Source organism: Emydura macquarii, unplaced genomic scaffold (assembly GCF_026122565.2).
Source record: "Emydura macquarii macquarii isolate MOO-44397 ecotype Brisbane River unplaced genomic scaffold, CSIRO-AGI_Emac_v2 contig_2107, whole genome shotgun sequence".
Taxonomy (NCBI): domain Eukaryota; kingdom Metazoa; phylum Chordata; order Testudines; family Chelidae; genus Emydura; species Emydura macquarii.
Genome location: NW_027132244.1, coordinates 82,151 through 98,211, shown reverse-complemented (window position 1 = coordinate 98,211; position 16,061 = coordinate 82,151). Strand labels below are relative to the sequence as shown.

General features: G+C 58.1%; 2 protein-coding genes across 2 annotated transcripts; both read right to left on the bottom strand.

Annotated features, from left to right (window-relative positions):
- Positions 1–2,868: 2,868 nt before the first annotated feature.
- LOC137160021 (mast cell protease 1A-like) lies at positions 2,869–6,391 on the bottom strand. The gene is made up of 5 exons (XM_067558479.1): positions 6,328–6,391; positions 4,442–4,589; positions 3,727–3,865; positions 3,275–3,529; positions 2,869–3,012 (listed from the first exon to the last, which is right to left on the bottom strand). The coding sequence occupies exons 1-5, from the start codon at positions 6,389–6,391 to the stop codon at positions 2,869–2,871; spliced, it is 750 nt and encodes a 249-aa protein (XP_067414580.1).
- Positions 6,392–12,447: 6,056 nt separating this feature from the next.
- Positions 12,448–14,879, bottom strand: LOC137160020 (duodenase-1-like). Its single transcript, XM_067558478.1, has 5 exons — positions 14,816–14,879; positions 14,433–14,580; positions 13,472–13,610; positions 12,881–13,146; positions 12,448–12,619 (listed from the first exon to the last, which is right to left on the bottom strand). The coding sequence occupies exons 1-5, from the start codon at positions 14,877–14,879 to the stop codon at positions 12,469–12,471; spliced, it is 768 nt and encodes a 255-aa protein (XP_067414579.1). The 3' UTR covers positions 12,448–12,468.
- Positions 14,880–16,061: the final 1,182 nt, after the last annotated feature.

Here is a 16,061-nt window from a genome sequence, read left to right as displayed (position 1 = left end):
GCTGATTTGGGAGCCTGGAGATGAAATGCAATAAAGGGGGCTGTAGGAATTTGTGGACTGACTTCTTGATATCCAGTGTGGGGTAATCAGAAGCAGTTCGTGGCTGGTTGGGAAGCCCGGCTTCAGTGTCACCCACCAGTGTGGGGAGAATCTGCTCTCCTTTTGCAGCCTGCCCTGACCTTGGCATTATCAGTTGGCAACCCTGGGCACGGGTCATATCACACCTCTGCTAAGGGGAATTAGCAGTGTGTTTAAGAGTCCCTAGCCCCCGGTTTTCCCACTGGTGACCTGTTAAAGCAGTCTATTGCCCCGGCCCTAAAGCAGGGCAGGCAGTCAAAGCAGTTTATTACCCCCAGCCCTCAGTCAGGGCGAGGTAGGGAAGCAGTGGCTCTGCTGTCTGTTGCAGCAGAGGAGAGCACTTTCTCCCGGGGTGATTAGGGAAGGGGGGAGAGGGACTTAGGCCCACCCGACTCCACTGCGTCCCAACCCAGGGCCCTAGCAGTGACAAAGGCGTTTGCCACTGAGTCAGCGGGGCTCCTGCCGCAACACGCTGACGGGGTCTTGCCTCTGACACAGCCACTGGCTATTGCTGTCCCTGGGCCACTGCCTCCCCTGGTCCCCAGGTACCTGTGTCCTCAGTTTCCTCGGGGTCGCTGGGGTACTCTGCTCATGGCAGGCCCGCCAGTCCCTCCTCATCAGTTGGCGGTAAGTCTGGGAACTCCGCAGCGGAGGGCAGGTCACAGGGCTCCCAGGGTTTCCCCGCGTCATGCAGCTCCTCCAGGTCAGGACCGGCACCCGGGGGTTTCTCCCATCCAGGAGTCAGGGTTGGCTTCCCCCAGCTACTAGGGTGCGGCAGCCCTCTCCAGTCTTCCGGGCCGGGCGGCCCTATCTAGTCATCAGGGTTGGGCAGCCCCTTCCGTTTGCTCGGGCCTGGCAGGCTCAGCAAGGTCTGGCGGCTCCGGGTGGCAAGGCATTTACACCAAACAGTCACGGGGCCTGGGTCAAGCCTAGGCTGCAGCGGAAGCTTCCCCCTGACTGAACTACTGGGCCAGTCTTTTATTCTTCCTGCCCTGGGCCTGGCTCCACCCCTCTGATTCCAGGTGGCTGGGCCTGCAGGGCCCGGCTCTGTCCAGCGAGGGCAGAGTGACCCTTCCTCAGGCCCAGGCTCCGAGGAAGGCCACAGCGCCTTGCTACACACCATCTCCCTAGTTAACCCATTCCAGTATGAAATCGGGACAGCTGGAACCCGAATTCCGCCTGCGCCCCCTGGGTTAGTTTCTCTCCTTGTTTGAGGGTGCGGCGAGGAGGGGCTTTGGCCCGGGGGGGGGGGTGAGAAGAGGGAGAGGAGGCCATTAATTTCATGAGGGGCTGGCCTGTGATTTCTTCACGGGTCTGCTCTGCTGGAAAACTCTCTCCTCTCTCCCCGCTGAAGCGCCCGGGCCCCGGCTAAAGGGTTGGCTGGCAGCGTGGTATTTTGGATAAGATCCCAACTTATACTGATCTGGTGCTGTGGCTGACCCCTTAGGGTAAGACGGAACCTGTATAGTAAAGAGGGTAGAGTTTAAATAACTGGTCTCTTTACTGGACATAGTGCTGATTTGGGAGGCAGGAGCTGAAATGCAGTGAAGAGGGCTGTGTGTATTTCCATACTGGCTTCTGTGGGGATTCAGAAGCACAGTTTGTGGCTGGTTGGGAAGTCTGGCTTCAGTGCCACCCACCAGTGTTGGGAGAATCTGCTCTTTTTTTACAGCCTGCCCTGACCTTGGCATTATCAGGTGGCTGCCCTGGGCACGGGACGGGTCACAAGTGGTTTTAGGGAGGATGGAGCTGGGCTGTTCTCAGGGGTGGCAGATGACAGAACAAGGAGCAATGGTCTCAAGTTGCAGTGGGGAAAGTCTAGGTTGGATATTAGGAAAAAGTTTTTCACTAGGAGGGTGGTGAAGCCTTGGAATGGGTTACTTAGGGAGGTGGTGGAATCTCCATCCTTAGAGGTTTTTAAGCTGCGGCTTGACAAAACCCTCGCTGGGATTATTTAGCTGAGGTTAGTCCTGCTATGAGCAGGGAGTTGGACTAGATGACCTCCTGAGGTCCCTTCCAACTCTATGATTTTACACACCAGCCCAGCCTTTGTCTGTGGGAGCCGATTCCCCCCGCGCCTGGCAGATGCAGCGGCTGTGCTGGATTCAGGGCTCAGGTCGGTGGCTCATTCCCAGAATCTCACTTGGTTTTTTTACTTCATTTTTATTCATTGCTGGTTACAAAACAGCGAGCGAGATGCACGAGGCCACTCATCAGCATGGGGAAGGGGAGGCGGGACGGAGAAGATCAGCGCCGTCAATTGATCTGCCCTCACTGCAGCCTTTGCGGAGTTCCCTTCCCATGAGTGAACACCCGAAGGCCTGGCTGGTGCTGGGACAGTGTGTTTATAGCGGGAGGGTGACTAATACGTGGGACAGGCCCAGTGAGGACGGGGTTTTCACAGGAGTTAGAAGTGCAGGGACAGACGAGGATCTCCCATGAACAGCCCCTGAACCGGCTGACATGGGAGAGAGCTACAAACCCCCATGTCTTCCCCAGAACTGGGTCTGTCCATCATTCCGGGGGAAATAAACCTGCTGTTTCCCTAGCGAAGGGACAGCCTGAGGGCTGGAATTTCCAGGAGAGCTGGCCTGGAACCCTGCTCCTAACTTCCCTGGGCTCCCTGCCTTGAGCTCTAGGGTTGGGCGCTGCCTGAGCAAAGCGATAGCTGGGGAGATCGGCCTCGGGGAGCTCATCCCCTCTGTAAAGCAGGCCCCATGGCTGGGCCTTGCCAAAGCACAGAAGCAGCTCAGCTCCAGCCCCTGCAGCGATTCCCAGTGGGGCTCAGGGCTACAGCTTCTTCATCATCTTCTCAATCCAGGGGATAAAGATGGAGACTCTTGTGTACACCGCTGGGGGGGTCCCATCAGCAGATCCATAGGAGACGATGCCCTGGGCCATTCTCCTGCATACCAGGGGGCCCCCAGAGTCGCCCTTATAAATGGAACAAGAAACAGATAAAGAACATCCAGCTGTGGGCCCGCCTGTCTGCATCACACCCTCCCGTCCCCTGAAGACTGCCTCATCTCTGCCTACTCTCTTGAAAAGAGCAGCTATTTTCCCAGGCCTTTGTACAGCACCGAGTGCAGGGGGAGACCTGCCCTTCGATCTGTGCTTGGCAGCCTGTCTGCGACCCCGACAGACTCGTAAATCACAAAGTTGGTCAAGGAGGACGTGAAGCCAGGAGGAGAATCACCTCAAAAGGGTTTTTGCCCTCGTCTGGGTCCCCCGCACACAGCATCGTGGAGGAGTTATAGTTCTCATATGTACATGTGGCATCCGGCATCACCACTACATCCGCCTTCTGCAGCTTATCCGCGAACAGCTTAAAGCGTGGGCTAGTCCGCCCCCAGCCGGCGACGCTGCACTTGGCCCCTGGATGCACTCGCTGATGGGCCGGAGGCAGGCGGATGGGGCTGACGCATCTGTTGAGCTCTACCTTTTTCTCCAGCTGTGCACAAGAGAGGACACAAGCACCAGGGCCAACATGAACGTCTAAATTGATGCTGGGCAGAGACGTCCCAATCCAAAGAGAGAGAAACGACAACTAACCCATGGCCAGGAGGTTACTGGGGGTGGGGGATGGGATGGGGGCAGGGCCTGCAGCAGTGTGAGGTCACTGGGGGGGTGATGGGATGGGGGCGGTACCTGCAGCAGCATGATGTCATTGTTTCGAGTCTTTTTGTTGTGTCGCGGGTGGGGGATCCTGAGACGTACGGGGATCACTTGTCGCCTCTGTTCCCGTTTGCTTTTTAAGTTGTGGGCCCCCAGTGACACTGTGATCTTGCTGTGACAGCCAAAAGCAACATGCGGGGCGTTAGGGGCAGGGCAGGGAGCTGGGGGAGGGGTGCAGGGACAGTGATAGGTGGGGACGGGGCAGCCTGGGGCTCTCAGTCTGGGATCTCGGACTCAACTCCCAGCCTGAAAACCCTCACCCCACTGCACGCCTGCCGGCTGCCATCCTGCCCTGGGCACCGGCTGGCTGCAGGGGTGGGAAACGGGGGACAAGGGTCCTTTCCCCTCTAGGGGGCACCGGCTGCAGCATAGAGCCCCTGCCCCATGGCGTTGGGGTCCCAGCCAGTGTCTGCCCCGGCCCCCTGTGCTGTTCCCCTGAGCGCCTTTGCTGCCTGGTGTCCTCCCAGCCCTTGGGTCTCAGCTCCTTGCATCCTGGGGACCCCTCCGGAGAGATCCAGATGGGGTCAGTGCCCGGCTCCCCCAGCCTAGAGCCCTGCCCGGCTGTCCTAGGACTGGGAGTCCCCCTGACCCTGATCTGCTCCTTTCCCATGACCTACAACGATGCCAGAGCTCTCGGCCCCGCATCACCCGCTAATGCTCAACCTGTCCCCCATGCAGAGACACTTACTCTCCATTGCAGTGAGTGGCCGTCAGCACAAAGTCCTCCGACACCAGGAACCCTCCGCAGCGGGAGATATTTTTTCCATGTTGTATTTTCAGAAAGGCCATGTAGGGCCCGAAGGGACACCCAGCATCCCGTCCCCCGATGATCTCACCTGGGGGGAAGCAGGTTCACATAAAGGGCCCCATCGTCTCCCCGGGACAGGCTGGGACTGAGCTGACCATCCCACAACCTCAACCCACGGCCCACGAGTGATGCTCTCCCTGGGGGATCCCTGTGCCTGGATCCCTGCCCCCTGCCAAGCTCCCCCCCAGACAGGAGGCCCCGTGGGTCCAGAGGGTGAATCTAAAGCTCTGACATCGCTGGGTGGAGCCTTGGCCCCAAACGCACCAGCAGTGGGTCTGTGATCGCACGGCCTCGAGTTACTGAATTTCTATGGTCAAACTGATTCTTTTTGTCCCATTTTGGAAGGTTTTCAGAGGAAAACTTTCAGGTTGGGGCCATTGGGAAAAAAATTAGGCTTGGGATGGAACGCCTAAAGTTCAAATTTCCCTTAGAAAAATAAAGAAAAACTTTGGTGATCAGCTGTGAACAAGTCTTCCCCTGGGTGGGTCTGTTGGAAAATCCCACCGTATGCTGCTCCTTGCTGTTCTCTGCATTATGCTGGCACCTAAATCGCGATCAGGGCCCCTATTGTGCCAGGTGCAGCACAGACCCCAACCAAGATCAGAGTCCGCCCCTTTGTGCCAGGCGCTGCACAGCCTCACAATCCCTGCCCCAAACAGCATCCCATCCACACAGACACTGCCAGAATCCTTCTTCCCATTGTGCAGATGGGGAAATTGAGGCGCGGGGCGATCGTTCCTCGACCTGCCTGAGGGGTTTAGGTGCTCGGTTCCCATCAGCACTCTTTGAAACTCCCTGTCCCAGGGACGGGCCAAAGGTTCCTGCAGGGAGCAAGGACTGATGCAGGAAATGGTTCCGTGTGCTGGCATCCCTGTTCGGGGCACGGATTGGCAGAGGAGTCCCCGTGGAGCCCAACCCCACAGATTGCCCTCAGAGCCCCAGCTGTGGGGTTACCTAGAGCCCCCTTGGCCCAGAAGGATCCTCACTGCTGCCCTGCCGGGAGAGGGACCCACTCCCCACAGCCCTCTATCCCCCCACACTCACCAGGCCATGCCTATGTGGCAGGACCGGGATCAAGAACTGCATCGTCAGAGCCATCCAGGGACAGGCACGGAGCCTCTGCCTCAGCCCTGTGAACTATATGGACTGGTTGGGGAGGGCAGGCCTGATGACGAAAGGGGCACAGACTCTTCTTCCTGGTGACCCCCACTGCAGGGCAGCAAAGGGTGGAGAAACCCCTTGTTGAAGCCTCAGGGTATAGCTGGAGTCCTCTGTGCTCTGGTGCCCTAACCACCTGCTGGAGAATCCCCACACCCCCATCTACCAGTGTCAGAAATGCCCCTGGGGTCTTCTTCCCCTCAATTCCCTGACCCAGAGATTGCAAGGCCAGGAGGAGCCACTGGGACCTTCCAACCTGACCCGCCCTGGGCACCCTCTAAGACCCCCGAGCTCTTTCTTTGCCAAGTGGGGTGGGCTAGCTGTTTGTGTGTGGGGGACAGTTTTGGGTTAAGATGGCACCACAGAATTTGATAATGTTACACACCACACCGCTTACACCAGGTCAATGATGATCAGCTAATTATGAGTTTTCCAATGATACCTCCCAAGGGGGACTTTGTACGGAATTTATCATAGCTCTGAGAAACGGGGGAGCACCGGGGGCATGGACTGTCACAGGCCCCGGGATACCATGCACAGAGCCCCATCCTGCAGACCCGCCCATTCACCCAAAAGCCCCAGGGAACCCCTATCGCAGCCCCACTCACCAGACCAAGCCCCGGGGGGCAGAAGAAGGGCCATGGGGAGCAACAGCCATACATAGACCTGCATATTCGGATTCAGTGCAGGGACGGTTCATCTGCCTGGGGCCACAGGGCTTTACAGACTAGCTGGCAGGGAGCTGGAAAGCAGGAAATGTCAGGGTGGCCCACACACTCATCTGCTTGCGCGGCTCAGTTGTCTCAGTTTCATGCCACAGCCGACCACACAGGCTGGGGGGAAGGACTGGCCGTGCATCAGCCTGGCCGCTGCAGGTCCTGCACACTTGGGGCTACAGCACAGCTGGATGGATGATGCACAGCTGGGTCACTGCACAGCAGGGAATGGGGCTCTCCTGGACAGAGAAGTCCCCGGTGGGGATGTGTCTAGCAAAATCCAGGGCTGCTCTGGGTGCCAGCTTACAGCTGGGAACATCTGGGGCCCTTCCTCACTCATCTCTGTTCTGGGGACTGTTGGTGACAGTCCCGGATCTTGGTGGTGGGCGGGAAAGCAGCCCTTTGATCTTTCTCAGGGTGGCACAGCCGTTGGTGGGGGGGCTGGGCAGAACTGCCACTGGCCCCCATCACAGCGGGGGGTGTTTCTGAGTATGCTCCCCCCGGAGAGTCTGTGACCACGTGAAGGGGATGTGGCAGACTCTGTGATGCCGTAGGGCTGGGAGCTGTGCCCGTGCAGTGCCAGAGGGGAAATGACACAGCAGGTACAGAGAGAACCCAGGTGTCCTGGCCCCCACTCTCTTGCTCTAACCACTAGACACCACTCCTATCCCCGAGCCAGGGATACAACCCAGAAGTCCTGGCTCCCAGGAAATGACACAGCAGATACAGAGAGAACCCAGTAGTTCTGGGTCCCAACCCCACCCCCCCACTCTAACCACTAGGCCTGTTCACAGCCCTGCCTCAGTGGCCACCACTCACCCAGGCCCATTCACCACACCCTCACCATCCTGCAGTCCTTCAACTCACCCTGCATACCCCATTAATTCCTGCCAGTCTCCCGGCATCCCTTCTCATCCCACTGAACTCCATGAAAAGCCTCCAGCTTCCCCTTTAATCCCCACAGTATCCCCCTTTAATCCCCCCAATCACCTGAGTCTCCGCAACGTGCATTCCTGGCCCCCGTTGTATGATCTCACTTCTGCTTCTGCCTGCCTCTCCACCTCCAGTTTTTCCCTAGGAGGGTGGTGAAGCACTGGAATGGGTTACCTAGGGCGGTGGTGCAACCTCCATCCTTAGAGGTTTTTAAGGCCCAGCTTGACAAAGCCCTGGCTGGGATGGTTTAGTTGGGGCTGGTCCTTCTTTGAGCAGGGGGTTGGACTAAATACCTCCTGAAGTCCCTTCCAACTCTAATCATCTATGGTTCTATGAACCCGGGCCTGGGAACCGTGCCCCTCCCCGTCCACTGCCGGCCAGAAGGACCATCAAAATCTGACCGCTGCGCATTGCACGATGAAGGGCTGGTGACAGGCCTGCGATGTGCGAGGAAATGTGGCTCAGGGAGGCTGAATGAAGGAAAGACGATGAAGCCCCGGGACAATTTTCCATCTTCTGCGCCGTTTGGCATCTGAACTGGCTGGTGAATCTTTGGTGTCCGATCTAGGCGTCAGCCGATCTGGGGTGAGGGACTGATCTCAGGGGACAGGGGGTGCCCTGGCCAGGGGGAGTGGTTTGGGAAATCAGTGACTGTGTATTGCTAAGTCCAGGGAGGAGAAAGAGCAGAGAGTGTTAGGGGACCATGCAGGACACCGTGGGAAGGTGGTTGGAAGGCTGCAGGCATTCACACTGGATGTGGGAAGGGGGAAATCGGATCACAGGACATGCTGCCAGTTTGGGGAAACAGCCCCGTTTTGCCCAGACCCTCCCTGGGGTCGGCACCCCCGGCTGCATGCTGCAAGGGATGGTTGGCCACCCTTGTCCCATCACAGAGCAAGCCGAGGGAGGAGATGGACAGTGGATTTGGTATGACCACTGTGAGCCATCCCGTGCACAGGGTAGCCAAGGTCAGGGCAGGCTGCAAACAGAGAGCACATATTCCCAGCACTGGTGGATGGCACAGAAGCCAGACTTCCTAACTAGCCACAAACTGAACTTCTGAATCCGCACAGAAGTCAGTATACAAATATACACAATCCCTTTACTGCATTTCAGCCTCTGCTTCCCAGTTAGCCACTAGGTCCAGTAAAGAGACCAGTTATTTAAACTCTATGCTCTTTACTAAAAAGGTTCCCTCTGACCCCAAGGCGTCAGCCACAGCACCAGATCAATATAAGTTTGTATCTTACCTAAAATATCATGCTGCCAGCCAATCCTTTAGTAACTGAAACTAAAGGTTAATTGTAAAAAGAAAGAAAGAAACCATAAGAGAAATGTTAAAGGATTAGAGCAATCAGATACATACAAATGATTAAAAGTCCATATACATCAGGTTTCTAGAAGAATTGTGGAGTTGCAGGCTTGTATGGTTCCTCTGATATACATCTTGTAAATGGATGGGCTTCAGTCCTTTGTTCATAGCTTCAATTGCAGATGACTGGACTCAGAGGTAGATAGGTGTTTGAAGCTGAGTCCAGACTGAAAGACTGGTGACCAATGACAAAATGGATTCCCCAGGCCTCTGCCTTATAAACCCTCTGGCCATGGCCATGCGGTTTGTAGAGTTTTACAGGAACTAAAAGGGAGTCCAGAGCCACATGGGCCAGTCCTGGTGCCTCATCAGGTACATCTCTGGTTTCTCCTCCTGTGCCCCTTGTACCTGGGAATGTCTTAATGGGCCATTAAGCAGGCTATTGTCCTGCCACCATCCAGTCTGAGTCGTTACCCAGACAGCACCATTAGAAACACAGATACACCAAATATATCTATAACTTCCATTACACATATTACACATGAACATAAACATTGTCATCTGACTTACCACATTACAGCCTTTCTAACAGTACCTGACATGGCCTATCCTACGTGAATTAATCTGATTTTGACACACTGATGTCAAACAATATAACAAATGCTCTCCCCTCCATCTACCCAGTGTCACACCCCCAACGCGAGACTGGTGTAGACAGGAGTAATCAGAGCTCCTGAACACCTCAAGGGCCCCCTTATTCAGACAGCATGACAACCCCTGGCTGAGGCAGACCCTGGAGGAGACATCTTGGTGCATGGGGGGGTTTCAGGAAAACCCCAGTCTTGTGGGGCCAGCCAGCAATGGCCGAATTTGGGGGAGCGTCTTGTGGAACTATCAGGAAATGTCTCCACTACCTGGCGGCGTGTGATTAGGGGCACGAGGGGTGGGCATGACACGAGGGTTGGTAAAGCAGGGACAGGCACCTCTCAGGGAGGTCGCAGAGCTGGGATTTCTGTGAGTAATCGGCGCCCAAGATTGGGTGTCAGAGGGGAGCGGGGCAAGTGGGCTTGGGGGGCAGCTACTGTTAACCTGGATGTAACAAGGTCACTCACAGTCCTGGGTACCCCAAGAACTGTCCCAGCCCAATTCCCTCCCAGAGCCTGGCAGAGAATCCAGGAATCCTGGAGCCCCCATGCTCTAACCACTAGCCCCCACTCCCATCCCAGAGATGGGGAGAGAACCAAGGAGTCCTGGCTTCCAGCTCCTCCCCACTTTTTAGCTCCTCAGACACACTCCCTTCCCAGGACACCTGGGTTCTGACTCCCTACTCCCTGCTCTAACCACTAAACCCTATTTCCCTCCCACAGCCAGAACCCAGGAGTCGTGACGCCCCCATGCTGTAACCACTATAACCCACTCCCCTCCCAGAGACAGGGAGAGAACCCAGGAGTTCTGGTGCCCATCCCTGCTGCTCTAACCACTCAGACCCTACACCCCTCCCAGGACACCTGGGTTCTGGCCCCCTACTCCCTAGTGGCTCTAACCACTAGACCCTACTCCCCTCCAAGAGCTAGAGACAGAACACAGCAGTCCTGGCACCCCCCCATGCTCAAACCGCTAGAACCCACTCACCTCCCAGAGATGGGGAGAGAACCCAGGAGTCCTGGCTCCCATCTCCCCTGCTCTAACCACTACACCCGCTCCCCTTCCAGCACCCTGTGACAGAGGCAGTAATCCCTGCATCTAGAAACCACGTCCCAGAGTTGTAAAGGCCCTGTGTCCCATTCCCCACCCTGTGAGCCAAGCAGTGCCCCCGCCCGGGGTCTTTCCCTTTGCAGTCAGGGTCCGTTCCCACCTCGTGTGCTCTGTCAGGGGCCAGGCGCTTCAGTGGGGAGAGAGGAGAGAGGTTTCCAGCAGAGCAGACCAGCGCCTTGTGAAATTAATAGACTGCCCTCCCTCTCCCCCTGCCGGGCCAAGGGTCCACCCTCGCCGCACCCCCAAACAAGGAGAGAAACTAACCCTGGGAGCGGAGGCGGGATTCGGGTGCCAGCTGTCCCGATTTTATAGGGACAGTCCCGCTATAGGTGACTTTTTCTTATATAGGCACCTGTGGTGAGTGGGTGTGCCCTCCCTCCGAAACGGACATGGAGAAACAGGCCGGGCCTACATGGGCGGAGCCAGAGACTGCCCGTCCATCCACTCATATGCGAGGGGGCGGGATGGGAAGTATAAAAGCGAGGTCCTGGAGCTCAGTCTGTGGCCAGTCGGACGTCCCTCCCCGTCCTCAAGAGCTGCCTGCGGCCTGGTACCCGGGAGAGCAAACCGGGATCCGGTACCGGGTAAGCGGACCCAGGCGTGAGTCCGGAGACCAGCGAATGAGCAGCGCGCGTCCTGGGGCCCACAGGTAGCCCCAGATATGACCACCCCACCGGACCCCCTGATCCAGAGGGGCCAAGACTTGGAGGAGCTGCCGGACACAGAGAAGGAGGAGGTGGCCCTATCGGGGCCAAACTTGGAGGAGTTGCCCTTGGAGGAGCCAGAGGATGAGGACGAGGAGCAGGCCCTGAGAGGGCTGGACCTGGAGGAACTGCCCCCCACCGACCTCCCCGACAAGCTGCCCGACCTACCGCCCCCACCGACGATATCGAGGGGTTCTGCAGCCTGCCCCAGGGTGCCTACCCCAACGAGGTCAACTGGAAGGTGGACAGCAGATAGCCAAGGGACAGGGGGAAGGCAGTAGCCCAGGGGAGGGGCCACCAGATCCGGGGACTGGGGAACCAGACAGTGAATCAGTGTGTTGCGGTTGGGATCCCGCTGTCTCTGTGGCAAACCCTTCTGCCACAGCTAGGGACCTGAGCTGGGACGCAGTGAAGTTGGGTCGGACCTGGGCTGGGATGGAGTGGAGTCGGGTGGCCCTGCGTCCCCCTCCCCCTTCCCTGACCACCCCAGTGGTCTCTGAACTGTGTGCTGCCCTGTTTGGGGGTGCTAGACCGTGTGCTGCCCCGCCTGGAACTTCTGGACTATTTGCTGCCCACTGGGGCACCCGACTATTAGCTGCCTCCCCTCAGCTACCCAATCCCAGGGCCCAGCCTAGCGCTTTACGCACCAGCCCAGCCTTTGTCTGTGGAGCCGATTCCTCCCGAGCCCGACGGATTCAGCAGGCTGCGCTGGATTCAAAGTTTGGGTCGGTCACTCATTCCCGGAATCTCACTTGTTTTTTTTAACTTCATTTTTATTCATTGCTGGCTCCAAAGCAGTGAGCGAGATGCACTTCGCGGAGTTCCCTTCCCACAAGCGAACGCCCGCTGGCCTGGCCAGCGCTGGGACAGGGTGTTTGCAGCGGGAGGGGGCACCCTGGGGTGACTAACATGTGGAACAGGCCCGGTGAGGACTGGGTTTTCACATGAGTTAGCAGGCAGGAATGGACGAGGATCTCCCATGAACAGCCCCTCGACCGGCTGATATGGGGGAGAGCTACAAACCCCCATGTCTTCCCCAGCACTGGGCTCATGTCCGTCACCCCGGGGGAAATAAACTACCTCTTTCCCTAGCGAAGAGACAGGCTGAGGGCTGAGGTTTCCAAGGGATCTGGCCTGGAACCTGGCTCCTAACTCCCCTAGGCTCCCTGCCCAGAGCCTCATGGGTTGGGTGCTGTCTGAGCAAAGCGATAGCTGGGGGGGCTCAGCCTGGGGGGGCTCAGCCCCTCTGCAAAGCAGGCCCCACGGCTAGGCCTCGCAAAAGGGCGGAAGCGGCGCAGCTCTAGCCCCTGCAGCAATTCCCGGCTGGGCTCAGGACTGCACCTTCTTCATCTGTTCCTCGATCCAGGGGATGAAGGTGGAGACTCTTGTGTACACAACGGGTGGGGTCCCATCACCGAATCCATTGGAGACGACACCCTGGGCCGTTTTCCCACACACCAGGGGGCCCCCAGAGTCGCCCGGAGAAATGGAACGAGAAACAGATAAAGAACATCCAGCCGTGAGGCTGCCAGTCTCTGCTTCACACCCTACCTGCAGCCTGCCTGGTCTCTGCCTCCTCCCGGCAAAAGAACTTCTATTTTTCCATTCCATTGTACAGCACTGAGCACAGTGGTGGAGACCTGTCCTTCGATCTGTGCTTTGCGGCCTGACTGTGACCCCGACAGACTCGTAAATCACAACCATTGGTCAAGGGGGGCGTGAAGCCAGGAGGAGAATCACCTTGGAAGGGTTTTTGCCTTTGTTTGGGTCACCCGCACACAGCATCGTGGAGGGGTCATAGTTCTCATATGGCCCGTTAGGCCAACACGCGACATCCGGCATCACCACCACGTCTACCTCCCGCAGCTTATCCGAGGTCTCCTCACTCTGTGCGTTAGTCCAGCCCCAGCCAGCGATGCTGCATTTTACCCCAGGCTTTACTCTTCTGTTGGCATGGGGCAGGGGGATGGTTTTCACCCAGCTCGTCAGCTTTGCTTTCCTCTTCAGCTGAGACATAAGACCGATGACGATTAGAGAGAGGGTTGCAGTCAGGGATGCAGAGACACACCCCACGCCCAGGAAAACACATGCCCAGGAGGTCACTGGGGGCGGGGTGATGAGATGGGGGCAGGGCCTGCAGCAGTGTGAGGTCACAGGTGGCGGGTGATGGGACGGGGGTGGTACCTGCAGCAGTGTGAGGTCACTGGGGGTGGTGGATGGGATGGGGAGGGGCCTGCAGCAGTGTGAAGTCCCTGGGGGTGGGGTGACAGGATGGGGTGGGGCCTGCAGCACTGTGAGGTCACAGGGGTGGGGTGATGGGATGGGGCGGTACCTGCAGCAGCATAATATCGTTGTTATCAGTGTCTTTGTCATATTGCGGGTGCGGGATCTTGGCGTGCACGGGGATCACTTGTCGGCCCTGTTCCCATTTGCTTTTTAAGTTGTGGGCCCCCAGATACACAGTGATCTCGCTGTGAGAGCCAAAAGCAACGTGTCGGTCATTAGGGGCAGGGCGGGGAGCTGGGGGAGGGATGCAGGGACAGCGATATGGGGGGACGGGACAGCCTGGGTCTCTCAGGACGAGATCTCGGACTCAGCTCCCGGCCTGAAAACCCTCCCCCCACTGCATGTGTGCTTGTTGCCATCCTGCCTCGGGGCTGGGCACTGGCTGGATGCAGGGATAGGAAGGGGGCACAAGGGGTCTTTCTCCTCTAGGGGGCGCCGGCAGCAGCTCAGATCCCCTGCCCCGTGGCATTGAGGATCCCAGCCAGTGTCTCCCCTGGTCCCCTGTGCTGTTCCCCTGAGCACCTTCGCAGCCCAGTGTCCTCCCGACCCCTGGGTCTCAGCTTTCTGCACCCCGGGGACCCCACGGCTAGATCCAGATAGGGTCAGTGCCTGGCTCCCACGGCCCAGAGCCCTGCCCAGCTGTCCTGGGGCTGGGACCTAGGGTAAGACCCGGAGCTAGGGGGCGACGGCTGCGGTGATCGGGGCTGAGGCTCAGTCAGAGTCTGGGCAGCGCCTGGAACGACTGGGGGAGGGGCCCTGATCTCGGTGCTTAAGAACACTAAATAACCACACAACCGGCCCCTAACAAATGAATTACATTGTAATGTGTTTACACCATGAATATGAAGGGGCTTCTCTTTGCCTGTCCCACAGGACACCAGTAAAAGGAAGAGGGGCTCTGCACATGTGGATCCCTGCACAACTGGCGGCTTTGCACAGCTGGGTGCTGCACAGCTGGGTCCTGGGTTCGGGGAGACACCGGGGCGTAGAGACAGACAGGCTCTTACCCCTTGGCGCAGTGGGCGGCTGTCAGCACAAAATCGTCCCGCACCAGGAAGCCCCCGCAGATCATTGTATACATGGAGGTCTCTCTGATGAGATAGGCCATGTAGGGTCGAGAATGGCGCCTGGCGACCCGGCCCCCTATGATCTCTCCTGGCACCGCAGGGAGAGAGGACAGGAGGGATCAGCACGGAACCAGCTTTGTCACCCCCAGGCCTGGTGAACCCCACGCCCCAGATGTGCACAGCTGTAGACCACTGGATGCAGCCCCTCTCCCGCTCTGCACTGATCCAGATGTTAAGAGCCACCCGTTCACCCCTGCGGGCTGTTAGACACACACCCTATTCAACCCAAAATTCCAGAGAGCCCCAATCCCAGCCCCACTCACCAGACCAAGCCCCGGGGGGCAGGAGAAGGGCCGTGGGGAGGAGCAGCCAGACATAGACGTGCATGTTCAGAGTCAGTGCAAGGATGATGCCTCTGCCTAGGCCCGGAGCGGCTTTATAGACTGAGCTGGCAGGGACCTGGGGGGCAGGAAACCTCAGGGTCGCCCACATGCTCATCCGCATGCAGGGCTCAGGCATCTCAGTTTCCAGCCACAGCCGACCACACAGGCTGGGGGGCAGGACGGGCCGTGCATCAGCCTAGCCGCTGCAGGTCCTGCATATCTGGGGCTACAGCACAGCTGGATGGATAACGCACAGCTGGGTCCCTGCACAGCAGGGAATGGGGCTCTCCTGGAAGAGAAGTCCCCGGTGGGGATGTGTCTAGCAGGGTCAAGGCAGTCGGCTCACAGCTGGGCACATCTGGGGGCCTCCTCACCTAGGTCCAGTCGCGCTCAGCTCCCTGCCCATGTCTCCATGCTGTGGGTGACAGCCCTGGATCTCAGTGGCGGGCAGGAATGCAGCCCTTTGATTTTTATTTCCGCGGCCCAGCCATCGGCAGGAGTGAGCTGGGCAGAGCTGCCACCGGCCCCCACAGCGACCGCAGTGGGAGGGTTTCTGAGAAACCTCCTGGATATTCTGTGACGATGCAAAGGGGATGTGGGAGCATCTGTGATGCCCTAGGGATGGGAGCTGTGCCCGTGCACGGCCAGAGGGGAAATGACACAGCAGAGATACAGAGAGAACCCAGGCGTCCTGGCCCAACCTCCCTGGCTCTAACCACTAGACCCCACTCCACTCCCCGAGCCTGGGATATAACCCAGGAGTCCTGGCTCCCAGGAAATGACACAGAAGATACAGAGAGAACCCAGGTGTCCTGGGTCCCAGCTCTCACCCCTGCACTAACTGCTAGACCTCCTTGCTGCCCTGCCTCAGTGGCCACCACACACCCAGGCCCCCTCACCACACCCTCACCGTCCTGCAGTGCTGTAACTCTCCCCGCATGCCCCTTTAATTCCTGCCAGCCTCCTGGCATCCCCTCTCATCCCACTGAACTCCCTTAAAAAGCCTCCAGCCTCCCCCTTTAATCCCCACAGTATTCCCCTTTAATCCCCCCAACCTCCCCTTTAATTCCCAAACTCCCCTTTAATCCCTGCAGTATTCCCTTTTAATTCCCCCTGACCTCCCCTTTAATTCCCCCACCTCCCCTTTAATTCCCCCAGTCGCCTGAGTCTCCGAGATGTCCATTTC